The 18,204-nt window shown below is 51.3% G+C and overlaps 6 protein-coding genes and 1 pseudogene across 6 annotated transcripts, besides 24 other annotated features; all 7 read left to right on the forward strand.

Annotated features, from left to right (window-relative positions):
* Window positions 1-54: a sequence feature (areas not merged during assembly with more than two copies in the genome that could not be assigned to a particular haplotype).
* On the forward strand, window positions 1-190 carry Tc00.1047053506355.5 (hexose transporter, putative; the record flags this gene model as incomplete). The annotated part of the gene is made up of 1 exon (XM_809741.1): window positions 1-190. A coding segment is annotated over one exon (190 nt), but the record flags the coding sequence as incomplete, so codon positions are not given.
* Window positions 55-1,167: a sequence feature (haploid, Esmeraldo-like haplotype).
* Window positions 439-870: a mobile genetic element.
* Window positions 896-957: a sequence feature (T-rich).
* Window positions 1,168-2,852: a sequence feature (areas not merged during assembly with more than two copies in the genome that could not be assigned to a particular haplotype).
* Window positions 1,414-1,457: a microsatellite.
* Window positions 1,529-3,163, forward strand: Tc00.1047053506355.10 (hexose transporter, putative; the record flags this gene model as incomplete). Its single annotated transcript, XM_809728.1, has 1 exon — window positions 1,529-3,163. The coding sequence occupies one exon, from the start codon at window positions 1,529-1,531 to the stop codon at window positions 3,161-3,163; it is 1,635 nt and encodes a 544-aa protein (XP_814821.1).
* Window positions 2,853-3,325: a sequence feature (haploid, Esmeraldo-like haplotype).
* Window positions 3,326-3,793: a sequence feature (areas merged during assembly that could not be assigned to a particular haplotype. This can correspond to areas where the two haplotypes were merged or to regions with more than two copies in the genome that were merged during assembly.).
* Window positions 3,373-3,457: a sequence feature (T-rich).
* Window positions 3,471-3,503: a sequence feature (AT_rich).
* Window positions 3,674-3,702: a microsatellite.
* Window positions 3,794-3,893: a sequence feature (haploid, non-Esmeraldo-like haplotype).
* Window positions 3,894-4,285: a sequence feature (areas merged during assembly that could not be assigned to a particular haplotype. This can correspond to areas where the two haplotypes were merged or to regions with more than two copies in the genome that were merged during assembly.).
* Window positions 4,286-6,033: a sequence feature (areas merged during assembly that could not be assigned to a particular haplotype. This can correspond to areas where the two haplotypes were merged or to regions with more than two copies in the genome that were merged during assembly.).
* Window positions 5,693-9,538, forward strand: Tc00.1047053506355.20 (receptor-type adenylate cyclase, putative; the record flags this gene model as incomplete). Its single annotated transcript, XM_809729.1, has 1 exon — window positions 5,693-9,538. One exon carries the CDS (start codon window positions 5,693-5,695, stop codon window positions 9,536-9,538), a length of 3,846 nt encoding a protein of 1,281 aa, XP_814822.1.
* Window positions 6,034-12,800: a sequence feature (areas not merged during assembly with more than two copies in the genome that could not be assigned to a particular haplotype).
* Window positions 9,704-9,731: a sequence feature (AT_rich).
* Tc00.1047053506355.35 lies at window positions 11,841-12,776 on the forward strand (annotated as a pseudogene).
* Window positions 12,801-13,034: a sequence feature (haploid, non-Esmeraldo-like haplotype).
* Window positions 12,995-13,023: a microsatellite.
* Window positions 13,035-14,076: a sequence feature (heterozygous, non-Esmeraldo-like haplotype).
* Tc00.1047053506355.50 (chaperone DnaJ protein, putative) lies at window positions 13,178-14,239 on the forward strand (the record flags this gene model as incomplete). The annotated part of the gene is made up of 1 exon (XM_809730.1): window positions 13,178-14,239. The coding sequence occupies one exon, from the start codon at window positions 13,178-13,180 to the stop codon at window positions 14,237-14,239; it is 1,062 nt and encodes a 353-aa protein (XP_814823.1).
* Window positions 14,077-14,144: a sequence feature (areas merged during assembly that could not be assigned to a particular haplotype. This can correspond to areas where the two haplotypes were merged or to regions with more than two copies in the genome that were merged during assembly.).
* Window positions 14,145-14,302: a sequence feature (heterozygous, Esmeraldo-like haplotype).
* Window positions 14,303-14,406: a sequence feature (areas merged during assembly that could not be assigned to a particular haplotype. This can correspond to areas where the two haplotypes were merged or to regions with more than two copies in the genome that were merged during assembly.).
* Window positions 14,407-18,204: part of a sequence feature (heterozygous, non-Esmeraldo-like haplotype) that runs on past the window's edge.
* Tc00.1047053506355.60 (small G-protein, putative) lies at window positions 14,684-15,373 on the forward strand (the record flags this gene model as incomplete). The annotated part of the gene is made up of 1 exon (XM_809731.1): window positions 14,684-15,373. The coding sequence occupies one exon, from the start codon at window positions 14,684-14,686 to the stop codon at window positions 15,371-15,373; it is 690 nt and encodes a 229-aa protein (XP_814824.1).
* On the forward strand, window positions 15,624-17,474 carry Tc00.1047053506355.70 (hypothetical protein, conserved; the record flags this gene model as incomplete). Its single annotated transcript, XM_809732.1, has 1 exon — window positions 15,624-17,474. The coding sequence occupies one exon, from the start codon at window positions 15,624-15,626 to the stop codon at window positions 17,472-17,474; it is 1,851 nt and encodes a 616-aa protein (XP_814825.1).
* Window positions 17,511-17,554: a sequence feature (AT_rich).

Below are 18,204 nucleotides of genomic sequence, written 5' to 3' on the forward strand. Positions count from 1 at the left end.
GGGTCAGGCAGTCGCGTTCATCTTTTTTGGCTGCATTGGTCTTGTCTGCTTCGTTCTGCAGGTGTTTTTCTTGTACCCGTGGGAGGAGAGCACTCCTCAGAACCACGGAGACACCAACGAAGAGTCCGCGCTTCCAGAACAGCAGTCGCCGATTGAGGTTGCCACCCCTGGCAACCGTCAAGCCGCGTGAGTGTGTCGTGTGGCACCGTGTGAGACGTGAGACCAATATATCTTACGGCAAAATAAAACGCAAAACGAGGGTGCAGGACTGCGTTGCTGCTGACGACACTGCGAAAACCGCGCTCTCCATCGCAGGTGTCGTCCGATGGGGTTGGCGCGCAGCACCCGATAGAGCCAAGCGGCATCCTGCGTTTTTCTGGTTACGGGCAACTTTACTCCTTTCTGATTCTAATTGAAAACGGCTATATATATATATTGGGAAATTGTGAAAAGGGTGTTTGCGAGGGGGCTGGTTAACTCAATGAATATCTTGTGATAAAACAAATACATTTCTGGGCGATTTTTGTTTCTTTTTCTAACTTTTGTTCTTTCGGGGGACCGCGACGGAAGGAGTCAAGGGGCCGATAGCGGTGAGACGAAATTATTTATGTATTGGTTTTTCCGCTCACCCCCTTTTGGTTCCTCCACCTTGCGGCGGGGTCTTGTGGCTGGAGGATCCGAAAGTCTGCCACTTCTTATGTAATGAACATTTTCAATTCGAATAGAGTCCACCATTTCATGGTGGTGACTATCAGAATATATAGTTGGAGCAAACATCGAGGATGTGGCGAACCCACTGCCTCTCCACCATCTATTTTTTCCCTTCCTTTCTTGTCTGTGATTTCAGGATCCGACCAGCAGCTCAGACGAATGTGTCAAATCTATTTTTCAAAAATTATTTTTATTTTTTTTTTTATGAAATGTGTTTTTTATTTTTTTTCTTTTCTTCTGATTTTTGGTGAGGAAGGCCATTTTTGTATCTTGAGCACGTAATTTGTGATGATGCCGGTGGCATTGGTGCGGGAAATCTTTTTTTCTTGTACTATTTGCTCCCAACAGCATTGATATCATGCATCGCCCCTCCTACTGTGATGGATGACGTGGGCCACTATAAAATAGAGGAAAAAGTGATTCTATGTGTTGGGCTCCGCTGTCATAATAAGAGGTGATTATCACCGATTCTGCTTGTCATTGAAGAGAAACTACTGTTTTTGTTTTGTACGGGTTCCTATTAGCACGTGACGGCTTGTTGTGTCCTACTGGATCCGCTAAATGCGATGAAAGGGTGATGCGGGTGTAGCAGAGACGTCATGAATGTTCTCAAAGAAGCATTTCTGTCATGCTTCTCTTGTTTTGCCTTCGCGAAAGTCGTTGTTATGCCGTCTTCATGCCTGCCGCGCTCCTATTTTACCGTTATCATTATTACTATTATTGTTTCTATTACCATTATTATTGTTTTTTTGCGGCGGTGGTCGAAAACCTCTAGGCTGATAAGTAAGGCTACACAAGCGAAAATACACACAAAGAGATGCCATCCAAGAAGCAGACTGATGTGAGTGGTGGGGACAGGCAGCCCGACGAGACTCCCACATTTTGCTCGTTGGAGAACCTGAAGGTTGCACAAGTGCAGGTGGTTGGTGGAACACTGAACGGATTCTCAATTGGCTTTGTTGCCGTGTATGCTTATTTCTACCTGATGTCCACGGACTGCTCGATGTACAAGAAGGAGGTGGCTTGCAACAGGGTATTGAACGCGGAGTGTTCTTGGAACGGAACACGTGGGGAATGCGGCTGGAACGGCTTTACCTGCTTTTGGGGGCACGGTAAGGATAAGACGCCATGTTTGGATGATAGCAGGTGCAAGTGGGTGTACAGCGACGAAGAGTGCAAGAATCCGACTGGGTACAGCTCGTCCTATAACGGCATCTTTGCTGGTGCGATGATTGTTGGCGCAATGATTGGGTCGATCTATGCCGGGCAGTTTGCCGCGAGGTTTGGTCACAAGGTGTCGTTCCTGATCGTCGGCATCGTTGGCGTTGTGTCATCCGTGATGTACCATGTGTCCTCGGCAACGAATGAGTTTTGGGTGCTGTGCGTTGGTCGTCTACTGATAGGTGTTGTACTCGGTCTTGTGAACGTTGCATGCCCCATGTATGTCGACCAGAACGCCCACCCGAAGTTCCTTCACGTGGACGGTGTTCTGTTTCAGGTGTTCACCACGTTTGGCATTATGTTTGCTGCAGCGATGGGGTTGGCTATTGGGCAAAGCGTCAACTTTGACAAGGACACCAAAATGGATGCCCGCATGCAGGGCTACTGTGCCTTTTCTACGCTGTTGTCGGTGCTCATGGTCGCGCTTGGTATCTTCTTGGGCGAGAGCAAGACGAAGTTTACGAGCGGCAAGCACGAGGACGATGGCACTGCGCTGGACCCGAACGAGTACAGCTACTTGCAGATGCTTGGACCTTTGGCGATGGGACTAGTGACTTCCGGGACGCTGCAACTGACTGGCATCAATGCCGTGATGAATTACGCGCCAAAGATTATGGGCAACTTGGGGATGGTGCCTCTTGTGGGCAACTTCGTGGTGATGGCGTGGAACTTTGTGACAACTCTCGTCTCGATTCCACTTGCCCGGGTCCTCACGATGCGCCAGCTGTTTCTTGGTGCCTCGCTTGTGGCGTCGGTCTCGTGTCTGCTCTTGTGCGGGGTCCCTGTGTACCCCGGCGTTGCCGATAAGAACGTGAAGAATGGCGTTGCGATCACTGGAATTGCCATATTCATCGCCGCGTTTGAGATTGGCCTTGGACCGTGCTTCTTTGTGCTTGCCCAGGAACTGTTCCCACGCTCTTTCCGTCCGAGGGGTGCGTCCTTCGTGCTCCTGACGAATTTCATCTTTAATGTTATCATCAACGTCTGCTACCCGATCGCGACGGAGGGCATCTCTGGCGGCCCGTCTGGCAACCAGGACAAGGGTCAGGCAGTCGCGTTCATCTTTTTTGGCTGCATTGGTCTTGTCTGCTTCGTTCTGCAGGTGTTCTTCTTGTACCCGTGGGAGGAGAGCACTCCTCAGAACCACGGAGACGCCAACGAAGAGTCCGCGCTTCCAGAACGGCAGTCGCCGATTGAGGTTGCCACCCCTGGCAACCGTCAAGCCGCGTGAGTGTGTCGTGTGGCACCGTGTGAGACGTGAGACCAATATATCTTACGGCAAAATAAAACGCAAAACGAGGGTGCAGGACTGCGTTGCTGCTGACGACACTGCGAAAACCGCGCTCTCCATCGCAGGTGTCGTCCGATGGGGTTGGCGCGCAGCACCCGATAGTAAAAATCCTTTTTTATTATTGGTTTCCCATTCTTTAGTAAAAATCCTTTTTTTTTTTTTTTATTATTTCCCCATTCTTCTATTTATTTTGGTTTTGTACCTCTTTTTTCTCCTTTTTTTTTCTTTTACTTTATCATTGAAAACGTTTTTTAATTTAAGAATTTTAAAATAATTTTTTGGTTAATTTTGTAGTGATTAACTCCTTGAACACTTCTTTTGTACATCTTTGAAACTTAATTGGATAATTATAAATGTTTTTAATAGACGGGGTGGAGAGTGGCGCGTTGGTGTGGTTGTGTGAATGCTGTTTTCCGATGCTTTTACATGTGTGCTGAGCTTTGCGGTAATTATATATATATATATATATATATATATATTGTTGTTGTCTGTTTAATTTTGGGTTTTATTTGGGGATGGAAGGAATGGCTGGAGAATACGGTAAGGGATAGCCGAGCAATCCATGGTGATTCTCTCCGGCACGGATTTACTTGAAGGGACATAACGGAACCCCGGTGATTGTGTGGTTAACTGCCTCCTCGTGCGGCGGCGGTCAATTGCCCCGTATTGCCGGAGGAAAGCTGAGAAAAAGCTACGTTTCCCTCACGGCAGGTTTGTTGTTGGGGCAGCGCTGACGGAATCAATCAGCACCCGGGCCAGCGGCGTCGTGCTGGGGCACGGTACAGCGTGCGGGCCACTGAATCTTTTAAAGAAAACACAAACAATAAAAAACGATTCAGGAGAGGTGAACGGCCTCTGCATTATGGACGCGAGGGACACGCAATACTTATTGTGAGGGTGCCTACAGTTAACGCTTCTAATGCGTTTGAGTGGCTGGCGGAGAAGTCGGCTATATTGATTTTTTCGATCGACTCTTCTGAATGATCTTCAAAGGGGTTCGGTGTTTGATCCCGGAACGGTTTTTGTCTGCGGGCCGTGTTTGATTGACTGCAATTTTCTTACTTTTTTTTTTTGCGACATTGCATTGGAGGGTCTGCATCGCTACTCAATTTCCCTGTACTTTGTGTGTTTGAACTGGATCTGTGAATTTGCTGCGCACCGAGACGGAAAATGAAAGTGAGAAGCGGAATCTTCCTCGCATCCGCATCACACTGGCCTTGGCTCGTATTTTCTTTTTTTGCGATGGCGGGGTTTCCAAAAGATTTTGGGACGCGTTGTGACAATAATGGTGTTGGAAGGATCTCGAAACCTGTTTGTTGCATGCAGCCATAATAGGAGACCTAGCTATTTCCCATTTTATTTGTTTATTTGTATTTTGAGCAACGGAAATGCTTACTGGCCATCAATCCACTTTGTGGGGGGATACTTCTCTGTTTATCTTTGATGGTACTGGGCACATCAATTTTGACCTTTTTTTTTTTTTTTGCGTGCCCTCTTTCCGTCTCGAGGCCATTTTTGGTAAGAACACACATCTCCCACACGGCATCCAGGCGAATGCTGTCATGGGAAGGGTGCCGCATTTATAAGTTACTTTGCGTCGACTCTATTCCACTCTCTCGTGGGCCTGCCTCCTGGGCAATGAGGGGTTGTTTGGTGGCCTCACTCTTTCCTATTAATAGAAGCGCAGCGACAAGGAGCACAGACCTCTCATTTTGGTATTGGAAACGTCGGAAATCGATTGTGCGTTCGCACTGAAACGTGTCTTGTCAATTTATGCACATACACTTCAGGAAATTTTATTGGAAACCCATGGGAAGGAGGGAGCCCACCCAACCCATACACATTCTCTCCATGGCTTATTTATTTCTTTCTTTATTTTTTGTGTGGGCCTCTCTTACCGACATTTGGTGCTTGAAGGAATTGAAGGAAGGTTTTCAAATCTATCTTTTGCTTTTGGACAGCCACCGTTTCTTTGGATTTTTCACCTTACTGCAGGGTCCAGTGATTCTGCGGATCCCACCGAAGCGCCTCTTTTTAAAATTCTGCCATTTAGGCTCAGAAGCCGTATATATATTTTTTGTGTGTATAGCCAGAAGCATTGCAGTGAGATAAGATGAGATGTTACCCTGCCGCTTCTGTTGTTTTGTCTTCAGCTTTGGGTAGAGTGGTCCAGCTCCACCGATGCGGATTCCAATGTTCTGTTGAATTGGTGCCCTTGCCTTTGTCTTTTGTGACTAACTTCTGGCCGCAATGTGGGCGAGTGGGTGGAGTGTTTCCATGGGGGCGTGAAGAATGCGTGGCAGAGCACTGACGTGCGTCACTGTCGCCAACCCCGATCCCATTGAACCGCATCTCCCTCTATTGTGTGTGGTATTCCTCTCGCCTTGCTTCCCTTCTATTTTTTTTCCTTTTTCCTCCCCATGTTGAAGAGAGCAGGCTACGCAGCACGGTACTACTTGGGCGGCGAATATGGTCACGGGATGGGCGGTGATGATGGCGGCGGCGCGGCAAGGGCCGGGTTTGCATAAGAAAACGGGCTGTTGTGGTGGCATCCCACTTTTGGGGTGGCGACTTTCCACGTATGCGCTCTACCTCGTTTTGCTGCTGCTTCTTCTCCCGCGGAGCGGAGTTGGGCAGGCCGCATGCCCTGAAATTAATGTAAATGTTTTAACCCTCAATGTGACGGATCTCCCAATGCCCGCATACCTTTCGGAAGCACTTTACTACGGATTTGTTGCGGCATTGTGGTCGCGCAAATACGTTGTTGGGGAGAATGTACGTGTGACCCTCATCAATAAATCGACCACGATAGCTGAATCCGGCAATTCCGTTGAAAAGGCTTTTCAGGATAATCCTGGCATTTTTATTCTTGCTAATGTCATTGGCGATAAGAATTTGCAGTACTATTTGCCTGTCATTAGGGATCGAAAAATTATTTCTTTTGCCCCATTTACCGGGTCGACGGTGATACGCGGGTGGGATCCCTATCTGTACTTTGTGCGTGCTGATCCATTGGCCGAACTTTTTACACTGATCCGCTACGCCTTGACTTTTCTGCGGGTGCGTCGGCTGGGCTTCATGTATCTGGAGGGTGTTTCTTTCGGTGATGAGGAGTACGAAGCAACGAAAAACGTGATGACGCGTTTTGGCTACAATTTGAGCGGTGTCTTCGCTGTGAAGAGCTCCTTGGCTCATGAGGCCGAAAACTCAGTGTTCGACGCTGCGTGGGAAGCGTTTGCGAATACTCTGCCGCAGGCTGTGATTGTGTTTGGCGCGCCGGTAAAAGACACCGCGAAATTCATTCAGAGGATGCTGACGGACAATCGCACCGCTGGCGCGTACCTGCTTGCTCCCTCGGCGGTGCAGGACATCACTGTCGAAACGTGGCGTTCTGCTGTGGCTGGTGGTATTAAGTTTGTGTCTGGGCAGGTGATCACGACGGGGACGAACCCGGTGGCGAGGGATATTCAGTACGCCGCCATCCGGCGCTTTCAGGATGTGATGCGGCGCTTTATGGAGAAATTTTTGCCGGAAAGCAGTAGTATCCGCAAGAAATTCCCCGACGATGATATTGAGGGCGAGATGATGGTTGCAGGATGGATAGCGGGCGAGATACTTTCACAGACCTTAAGTAGTCGTGAATGGGCAAACAACCGTGACGCGTACTTGGCGTCTCTGTACAACCAACGCCGTTATATGGTCGACAACCTTGTGATTGGCGACTACGGAGGCAGTTGCCAAGGTGTGGCTGAATCAGAGGGCGCCATGTGTTACTGCAACCAAGGTGGCCGGACCGTGTACATGAAAAAGTTTGTGGATGGCCACCGTGCCGACCCGCTGGTTGACGGGACAATCTCATTCTGGACATGGCAGTGCAGCCCCTCGGAAGCAGTGATTGTTCCTCCTTTGAATGGGTTTGCCATTGCAATGCGGGATAATCCCCTTGCCATTTTTGCACTTCGAGCTTTTGGGGTGGGTGCGAGAGCTGCGGTGGTTAACAACAGTCTTATTAAGCGTTTTGCGTTCACAGTGCAAGTCGTGAATTCTACTGTGGATGGGGCTGCCGCTGCGCTTGTGTCAGAACTGAAGGTGAAATTGGTTGATGTTGTTACTGGCGTGGTGACGAAGGGGATGCTGGAAGTGGAGGATGTGGCGTTCATCAACCCTATGTACCTTCAGCCGCGTATTGGTAGGTTCAGGAAAAACGTGATCCGCCTGTTGCCGACACTGGAGCAGCAGTTCTTTGTGATTGCGGAGTACCTCGGGAACGTGAGTGACGGTTCGGTGCACGCTGTGATTCGCGGCGACGATGGAGCCACGATGGCGGAGGTGCTGCGGCTGTCGCTGGAGACGTTTGGCGGTTCGCTGCTGTCTACTAAGCTGCTGGCTGGCGGCGACAAGATGGCGGACCACCTGCCGGAGGAAGGCGACGTGTTTGTGGTGGGCATTTCTGCCGACGATGTTGGTGCGATCGCGCAGCACGTGGTGTCACACGACGGTGTGCGCGTGTTTGTCATTTTTTTAGAGTTTTCGATGCTGTACCCCGAATTTGTTGCTGCGTTCCGTGACGGTGCGGGTGCCGACCGTGTTGTGTTTGCAACGAACCTGCCGCACTGGAACGACGACAAAACGACGTCGGTGACCGCCCAGAAGTTTAACGCTGCCGTGCCGGAAGTGAATAAACGGACGCCGCTGGCAATGATGGGCTTCACCACCGGGCTGCTGGTGGTGACCGTCCGCTCGCGCATGGAGAAGGTGAATGTTGAGCTGTTTGAAAACTTCTTTTTTTCCAACGTTGCCGTCAGAGTGGACGACATGCTGTACGGACCCTTCATTGATGGCAATGCATGCCCTGTTACTCAGAGCGGTGCTGGGTGCGGCAGGAACTACGGTGCGACGCAAATTTCTGCGTGGTCGCTTGCCCGTGCGCTGGACCCCGCTGTGCCGGCGCTGTCCCCTGCCGTGACGCCGTCGATGGAGTACCGGATGCCCGTTGCGAGTGGACTGACGGCGCGGCAGCTGATCGGCGTCATCGTCGGCAGCGTTGCTGCTGCCCTGCTGCTTATTGCCTTGATTCTGTTGCTGCTGCACTTCTGCCGCGACTCGCGTGACAACGAGAATGCACCGAAGGAGCGGACAGACCCCGTGACGCTTGTGTTTACTGACATCGAGAGCAGCACTGCGCTGTGGGCTGCGTGCCCCGAGGCGATGCCCGACGCCGTGGCAACGCACCACCGCTTGATCCGCTCACTGATAGCGAAGTACCACTGCTACGAGGTAAAGACGATCGGAGACTCGTTCATGATTGCGTGCAAGAGTGTGTTCGCCGCCGTGCAGCTTGTGCGGGAGCTGCAGCAGATGTTTCTGCAGCAGGACTGGGGGACGAGCGTGATCGACGACGCGTACCACAAGTTTGAGGAGGACCGTGCCGAGAATGACGAGGAGTACGTTCCACCGACCGCGCGCCTGGACGATGCTGTGTACCGGCAGTACTGGAACGGCCTGCGCGTGCGAGTCGGTGTGCACACCGGGCTGTGTGACATCCGGCGCGACGAGGTGACGAAGGGGTACGACTACTACGGCGGGACGTCGAACATGGCCGCGCGCACGGAGAGCGTTGGGAACGGCGGGCAGGTGCTGCTGACGCGTGCGGCGTACATGTCGCTGAGCACGGCTGAGCGTGAGCAAGTGGAGGTGACTGCGCTTGGCGGCGTGGCGCTGCGCGGTGTGCCGGTTCCGGTGGAGATGTACCAGCTGGACGCCGTTCCCGGGCGCACCTTCGCCGCGCTGCGTCTTGATCGTGAGATGCCTGATCTTGACGATGGCAGTGATTTCGAAAGTAGTGAAGATGTTTCTATGTACAGCGCACGGACCGGCACCGCTCAAGCCGTCGTGTCTGTTTTGACGGTGACATACGGAACCTTGGCACCCCGGCAGCGGCTGAAGGCGCTGATGCCTCTTTGCGAGCGTTGGAACGTTCGGTTGCCGCGGAGGCCGAGCTTTTTGCAGGATGAGGAGTACTGCCGTCTGGTGATAGATCGACTGGCCGTAAAAATGAGCAGCGTGATGGAGCGGAAGGGCCAGTTGGGTATGGACCAAAATATGTCGTTCACGCTGAGTGCAACCGCTCCTGGTGCGCATGATCCCGCCTCTGGTACGTGGGGGAGGAGGGGTGGGGAGCAGGCTCATGCTAGGCGCTTCAGGGAGGCGGCGTCGCAAAGTGATTCTGTCGAGGTGCATCCTTTTACGGCCGACGAGCCGCGTTCTTCGATGGATGATTCGATTATTACTGTCCGTGCTCGTCGCTTCAGGTAACTTGGGGAATGTGTGTTGCCGTTTACTCTGCTTTATGTCTTTTTTTACCGCTGCAGGTGGTAGTAGACTCCCATTGGCTCCGCACACGCGACCCGCTCAAATGTATTGGATGTAATTCTTAGTGGAGATGTAAAAGGGTTTCATGTAAATTTTTGTTGTCGGCGCTTTTTTTTTTTATTATATTTTTTTTAAAGCTGCCCCAACAAATGCTTTGGTGAGTCACCTTGTCGTTCGTACTGCTTTTTTTCGTGAATCTATTTGCGCAGGATTGTGGAGGGAACACGGCCGATTTGAACGCCTTGCACGATTAGGCGAATTGAACATATTTTTCTTTTTCATTCTCTCTCTTAGCTGTCCGTCAAGTGCTTGGTAGGGGGAACGGGAGCCTTCATAGTCTTTTTGCTTGCGTCTTTGGGAAGCATGGCTTTGGCGCCCTCCGCGGCCTCCCAGTGGATTGGCATTGGGCTGCGTTTGGCAGAACATATATTCCTGTACATTGGCAATGAGGCCTTTCCTACCTTCATCAAAGTTGGAGTTTCGTAGGGTTGTGTCAAACAAGGTGCTGAAGGGCGTATGCACTGTCGATGCCACAGGAGCGGGCAATGCCATGACACGACGTGTCCCGTTCGCCCGCATCTGTACCGTCTCGTGCCTCTACAGCGCCGTCTTGGGAGGACACACTCCTATAACTCGTCTGGTGTGCACTGCGCCTTCTTACCCGGTGCTCCTTCTACCGGGCACGGTGGGAAATTCGCAATGGAGACGACGCGGCTTTTACGGCGCCCGAGCCACTAAGCTGCCCCCACGTTGGGAGGTTGCACCCACCATCACTCGGCTGCAGGGCGGGGTGAGTGAGTGGCATTTTCTGCCCATGACGTTTCCCAGCCTGCGGTGCGGGAGGCGGCTGCTGAGTTGGGACCGAAGCCGCTGGTGAAAAAGGGTGGCGGGCATTCAAATAGAGGTGGGCGGCGGTTGCCGCGGCATGCACTGGAAAGCAGCACTTCACACAAGCTTTTTTGCTTGGACCTCAGGCGGGCTGGCCGACTGTTCAACCGCATGGGCGCAGCTGAGAGCGGGGGCGGAGGCTCTGCCCTCTCTGAGGCCGGAACCCGGTTGACGGCGTCGGGTAAAAAATGCCTCTGCGGGGGGAGGGGGCGCCTGGACAAGACACCTGCGCGGCACGTGTGGGAGATGCTCCGGGTGCGGGTGAAGACAGGCTGGGGGGTTGCTGCGTCTCCAATGCGACCACGTGTGTGTGTGTGTGTAGGGTGTTTTGTGCGTGGACGCACCGTGAGGGATGGCTGACTGGTCGACATGTGAGAGCCGCTTTCATGATTATTGGGGTCGGCGTCGCAATCACCCGAAGGATTCCCCCTGACGTCTTGGCTGCGTGGACGGCAGCTATTGGGAGGAGGTGCTTGTCACCCGGCAGTTTGTCTCTTTCTTGCACGTTTCTTTGGCGGGCTTGTGCTTGCACAAGTGGTGCCATTTCTATTCTCTATGCCGTTGCGTCGTGTGCTTTGAATGGGGACCTGGCGGAGAGAAGCTTCCCGGCAAGTCTCCTGCCATGAGTGTCTTGCCTGGGCAGCGCTTTACTCTCACGGGCTGCTCACAAATGTGCAAAGGGTTTATGGCGTTTTTTTTGCTTGGCCCCAGGCGGATGCCTTTCTTTCTGCACGGGTGCTGGGGTGCTGTTTGGATTCCATTTCCTGGCGGGGCGGAGGCTGCTGCATGGATGGGTGTGGGGCTCCAATGAAACTCGTGACGAGGGCGGTGGCACTGGGCGTACGCCATGCATTGACTGCCCTGCTACAAGCCCTTACTTGGATATTGGGGCTTTGGGCAGGTAACACCTTACAGCTGGAGAGTATGGGTCCACCTTGAGGGGCAGATGCGTGTTTCTTGGAGCCGCGGCGTATTTGATGTGTCAGGTCGAGGCTTCTGACTGGTGCGGTACAGAATCACACCAGCGGCATACGGTGTGTGGGTTCCCGGACAACAATGCGGAGTGACTGCACACATTGTGTTTGCACATAAGCACGCCTGCACACTATCCGTGGCGGCTGACGCCGTTGTCTGCGTGTGTGTGCGTGGCTGGAGGCTTGAACGGTTGTGGGGGATACTGGCTGCAAGGCCGACGATGTGACTCACTGTGGATGGTGGCAGTGCTCGATTCTCTTCCCTGACGCCTTCCGCATTACCCTGTTTTCTCTTGGCATGTCTGCTCTTCTCTCTTTACTTCTTGGAGATGCACACGAAGAAGGAAATTGGGACCGCGTGCGAATTGCTACTGCGCACTCCAATGACTCCGGAAGGACCAACAGCACACACACGCGCACGCACGGCCGTCGTCGCGTGGCCGGATCCAGCGGAAGGAGGATGGAAGGAAGAGAGGGTGAACCCAGCATGCTTTGGCGTGTGTTCAATTCCGCGGTGCTGCTCCCCCTCGTGTTGGTGAGGTCCTTGCGTGGTGCCGCGCGATCTGAGAGAATTACTTCAATGAATCCCGTTGATCTATTCGCAGGGACGACACGGATATCTCCCGTCAAATGAGGGAAACCGAAAGAGGCTGCTGGAGGAGCCGGCCTGCTTCGTGTTTCCGGCCCTGTTGAAGCGAACGGCGGTGCATTTGCCACTGCTGAGGCGCGGTGCAGGGAAGACTGCGGGACCGGCAGCCGTACGGGGATTGCGTGAAGGAGCCCGAGGGAAATTGCTGAGCCAACGGAGATCCCGACAGTGGATGTAAACTTGTTATACGCAATTGCTCAGGGGTGTTGCTGCGGATGGCTTCGAGGCGACGGGAATGATGCGGCCAACAAGAATTGTAATTGGCGGCAGCATCCAACTGCTTCTGGGAAGTTACAGCCATAAAAAGTCTGGCACTCAAGTGGCCGGTAATAATGGCTGAAGGCCTCTGGCAATAAAATCCAATGGAATGAGGCCCATGAACTGAACCCTGAGGTCAGAGGAGATTGACACTTCTTGAATAGGTTGATTGGTGGCGGAGGACCGAGTGTCGAGACGAAGGACGGCACTCCCGTGTTTCCCATGAGTGCCGTGGGCAGGAAGAGGGGAAGAGCGTTGTATTCTCCATGCGTCTGAAGTCGGAGAATAAATGGAAGCTTTTGGTGAGGACGAGTGGTAAGGTCAGCAGGGATCCATCCATTGTGGAGCGAGAAGAGGAAGTAATTTTTGCGATGGCCTCTTGTAAGGCCGACCAAAAGGACATGAGCACCCCGGTGATTGTGTGGTTAACTGCCTCCTCGTGCTGCGACGGTCAATTGCCCCGTATTGTCGGAGGAAAGCTGAGAAAAAGCTACGTTTCCCTCACGGCAGGTTTGTTGTTGGGGCAGCGCTGACGGAATCAATCAGCACCCGGGCCAGCGGCGTCGTGCTGGGGCACGGTACAGCGTGCGGGCCACCGAATCTTTTACAGAAAACACAAACAATAAAAATTTATTATTATTATTATTATTATTATTATTGAGGGAGAACGCGAAGTTTTTGCTTATGCCAGCTGAGGGTGGGAGTCTGCACGTGGCAGTCAGATTAAAGAATAAAATAAAAGAGTGGGTGTGTGCGTCGTTGGGATGTAGCTGATATGCACTTACATATTCCGGGCTTTTTTTTTGTCTTTCCATGTTTTTATTTGCTATATGGGTAGATTGGCGTGTTGTTGAAAACATGGGAATTGATTATTACAAGGTTCTTGGTGTTGGTCGTAACGCTACGCCGAGTGATATTAAGAAGGCCTATCATCAGCTGGCTTTGAAGTATCATCCCGATAAATGTACCGGTAATCGGGAGGAGTCGGAGCGGCGTTTCAAGGAGGTTTCGGAGGCTTATGATGTTTTGAGTGACGAAAATAAGAAGAAAATTTACGATGTATACGGAGAGGAGGGACTGAAGGGCGGCGTTCCCGGGGCTGGGGAAGGTGGCAGTGCTGGAGGCACAGGTTTTCATGGTGCTTTTCCCGGTGGCGTGAGGTACACTTTTTCACAAGGCGATGCGTTTAATATTTTTCGGTCGTTCTTTGGCAGCAGCGATCCTTTCGCAGGTGGGGAGGAATTCGGTGGTGGTGGTCCTGGTCTTCACCGAGTGTTTCGAGGGTTTGGCGGTCCACAAGGGTTTACTTCGGGCTTTGGATCGCCGGAGATGTCGCCTATGAATGAGGTGCCTCCTGTTGAGTACACCTTTGCATGTACCTTGGAGGAAATCTATACGGGGTGCACGAAAAAGTTTAATGTCTCACGTCATATGCCGGGGGGTACAGAAAAAAAGATGTTTGAGGTGAAGGTGCTTCCTGGGTACAAAAAGGGCACGAAGATCCGCTTTGTGCAAGAGGGAGGCATTGTGCAGGGATATCCACCGAACGTCTTGGCAGATTTGGTGTTTGTTCTTGATGAGAAGCCTCATCCTCGTTTTGAGCGCAGTGGTGCAGATATCCGCACGACGGTCCATATCAACTTGAAACAGGCACTATTGGGGACAACAGTGAATGTCTTGGGTCTCGATGGAACCACTACAGCATTGCCATTGACTGGGGTGAGCAAAAATGGCCGTCAGTTGAGAGTGAGCGGTAAAGGACTCCCTGATAGGAAGACAGGAAGAAATGGTGATATGTATGTCACAATTGCTGTTGACATGCCTGCGTCTCTGAACGATGCAACGAGAAGTTTAGTGGAGAAATGCCAGTTTTAGCTGTGAAAACAGACTCGTATTTACTTACTGATGGTGCAGTCTCTTTTACTCTTTAAAAAAAAAATATTGGACCAAATTATTATTGGTGGTTTGGCTTTGTGAGATACAAATTTCAGTGGAAATGCTGACTTTTAACCACTTTTCCACATTGAGGCTAATATTGTTTGTATTCCAGAATCTATTTGATGACATTTATTGATTTGCGGATGCGAGGTTTTCTGCTGTCCGCTTTTTTTTCCGCCCTTATTTTATTGTGCCGGGGGGAGGGGAAAGGGGCAATGCATATGGGTGTATTATTTTTTTCTTTTTTCTTTTTACCTCTGTGAGATTGTTTGGTGCCCGCCCTGTTCGGGGTCTTGTTGGGGCTCACCTTTTGAACGACGGCGCGGAAGGGGTGGGGTGACGGGGGCTGGCCAACGGTGCCGTGCCAGTAGGGAGAAGGTCATGCTAGAGTGTGTGGAAAACAGCATCAAGGTGATTGTAGTGGGGGACGGCAATGTGGGCAAGACATCAATGCTGCGGCGATTTGTAAAGGGAGAGTTCGTGAACCAATACAAGAAGACTATTGGTGCCGAGTTCATGGAGAAAAATGTATTTTTACGCCAATCCAACACGACAGTGAAGCTCATGCTCTGGGACACGGCCGGGCAGGAGGTGTTCAATTCCCTCACACAGGCGTATTATCGTGGGGCTGGCGCGGCGATAGTGGCATTTAGTACCGTCGACAAGGATAGCTTTATGAATGTTGAGAACTGGAAGAAAAACGTTGAGAATGTGTGCGGATCCATTTTAATGGTTCTTTGCCAGACGAAGTTTGACCTTGCACACGAGGCGGCCGTCACGAATGAGGAGGCTGAGCAACTTGCGATACAACTTCAGTTGCCATTTTTTCGCGTGTCCACGAAGGATGACTTTAACGTGACGCAGCTCTTTGAATACACGGCTAGTATGTGTTTAAACGAAGAGCCGGCACGGAATTCGAGTGCCTCAGGGAAAACGTCTTCAAACCTCAATAGCAACGAAATTCATGCCGCTAACGCTAAGAGACAGGGAACCCAGTCGGTGATGCGTGTGGATTTGAGGGAGCCAAAAAAAAGTGAGAAGAGAAGGAAAAAGCTGTGTACACTACTGTGATGTTTTTTTTTCTTAATTGGTGGTGTATTGGCACAGAAGATTTCCGGCAACGGATTGCTTTCTGTATGGGGCAAGGTGTCTGTGCGTCCTTCCATGTTGTGTTTTTCAGCCACGTACAGCGAGATGGGGGGTGAGCGTCGCCCCAGGATATTGAATATGCACGTTGATGTATTTTTTTTCTGTATGATTTTTTCACTGTCATTGTTTTTGCCACATAAGAAACTGACGAGGTCTGTTAATTGAGCATAACATGTCTTTCTTCACTAAGGTGAGGGCCGTTTTTCAAAAGGGGAATAACTCATCTCCAGCACGCAGCGGGAGAAACGGTTTTACCCATGGAGGGTTACAAAGAGACTCCACCTGTGGTGGACCGAACATCTGGCCTGTGAACTCCGATGTGCAGCGTGATATACAGGAGGGACCGCATTTGAACATGAAGGCCGTTGTGCGTGGGATGCGGCGCACGGGGAAGTCCACTATCGTCTCACGTCTCTGTGGTTGCTCGCCGCCTACCAGTTACGTACCGTCTTCAGAAATCACCGCGGACACTCTTTTTTATCGTGGCACTGCAGAGAGGACGGGAGATTGTGGTGGTGGCGGTGCCAAGGTGGAATTATGGGATGTTGTTGATGAGGGAATCAGCACGTCTCAATCGGCGTCTATAACAACACACCCAACCCTGGCGGACGCACGTTCGATTGATGTCTACAGGGGGTGCCACCTTGCAGCTTTTGTCATTGATCGAACTCGGAAGGAGACTCTGGACTATGCCGTGCGTGAGGCGCGTCATGTTCCACCGGATACATGTGTTCTTTTTATTCTCAACTTTTATGATGCGCCCAGAGATGCGCATGTTGTTTCAGATGGTGACGTTGATGCTGCTTGCAAGAGTATTAGACGGGCCACAACACCCATGATATTGGCCGCGTCTGCAGGTCGCTTGCCACCAGAGGAGTACTCTATTTCGGCGACATGGGTGAGTATTAGCGCCGCAACGGGTCATGGTGTGGAGTTGCTCCGCAGTGCCTTTGAGATTCCATATTCGCTTCTCAAGGTATTGACGTTTGAGGTTCGCATTCACGCGTATTTTCAGTTTGTTGAGGAACATCGGGCGTGGCTGCTTAGCGAAAGAGCCAGGCTACACTTGCTGGAGAAGGAAAAACAACACGGGGCACAGGGGAAAGGAAAGGAAACGCCAGAAACGGCCTCCCGCCCATTGCCTGGGGGTGATGCTCTGCAGGGAGGCGAGGTTCGAGGCCCTCCTCCGTTGAGTGTTGTGAGTGGCATTCGGGCTTATCATCACGTGGAGGAAGATGAAAACGGCATTGCAAAGGACTTTTTTAACGACATCCATGAGGAGGAGGAGGAGGGATCTGATGCAAGAGCAAAGAGGAGCAGCAGTGGATCTAGCGGCGGCCCCGGAAAGAGGAAGGCGTATCCGGGTGAGGCAGTGAGACCAAAAGCATCACTCACATCACCACCACCTTCCGATCCAAAAACAAAATTTGCGCCCCCGATGTCTCATTTGACTCCTTCGACCACGAAACCTCTTGTGGCGGCTAACAGCGTCCCTAGTCCTTTGGTTGACGGAAGTATGCCGCAGGTGCATTTGCTAGCTGATGATTTTCGTGACTTTCCTGACGATGTTCTTAACGTTGGGGACGACCAGGGCTTGGACGTCAACTTCTTTGGCAGTGGTCTTTCCGGGGAGGGTTCTTCCCATCACGTTGCCTCGGTTTCTACTGACAAGAGCGACGATGAAGGTGATAGCATCCTTATGAACTCAAACGCAGTACCGCGGGCACCGTTGGGTATTACAGTAGAGCCCGTGAATGAAGTTTCAATACCACCGGACACACTCTCTATTCATGCGGATGTTAAGACACTTCTCCAGGAGATGCAGAAGGCACTAGGGACATCCATCAACGAAGAGGATACACCACATATGCGCCATGAAAATAGAAAGGGCCACTTCCGTCGCAAGAAGAAAGATGCTAAACGAAATAAAGGACAACACCATCCGATGGGTCGTGTTGAGGGATCACCAGAGGTGGAAGACGGCATTCCTGATGATGGGACATTTGAGGTCATCCAAGAGTAATGGATATTCGATGATCCTTTTTTTCTCTCTCTGTCCTTTTATTTTATTTCATTATTATCATTATATATATACATATATTTGATTGTTGTTATGCACAGACGAGGTGTGTGGATAATTTCAAGTGAATGATAACATTTTGTGACTCTGACCGATGTTTTCCCTATTTTTTTTTTTCTCGATGCCCATCATCCTTCCACAGGCTTTCCTAGCTTTTACTTTTGTTTTCTACGCACTTACACTCTCAGGTCGTGGCAAATTCCGCCACCTCTTCGCGCGCTAGGGAGCCGGCGTGCTTTTTTTGTGTGTTTTCCGGGCGGAGAAGGAGCCCTAACACTTCCGCGTCCTCTTTGCCCTGCTTTACAATGGCTCCTTTAGGATTTTTCTTCAGACAAATAAAGGCGACGTTTTAGGTTTTGCGATGGCCGATGAATTCACATTGGCTTTGCAGCCGAATGATGTTCAGGCTAGCAATTGGCATGTGCAGTCTTGCTCAGCAAAGACCGGGGAGGGTTTACATGTGGCGTGGCGTGGATCAGCTGCAGCGGAATACCCCTCGTCAGCGAATGAGGTCTTTTTTTTTTTATGGAGCGGTGAATAAAAGAGGAATGTACACGATAAGAAAAGGAACACGGGTAGTCTTGTGCTTCTCCGTCATTGCCGCGCCGGGGGGAAAGTAAAAATCATAAAAAGGAAAAAGGGGGTTTATTGCATTTCCCGTGATCGTTTGGAG

Source organism: Trypanosoma cruzi, genomic scaffold, assembly GCF_000209065.1.
Source record: "Trypanosoma cruzi strain CL Brener 1047053516467 genomic scaffold, whole genome shotgun sequence".
NCBI lineage: Eukaryota > Euglenozoa > Kinetoplastea > Trypanosomatida > Trypanosomatidae > Trypanosoma > Trypanosoma cruzi.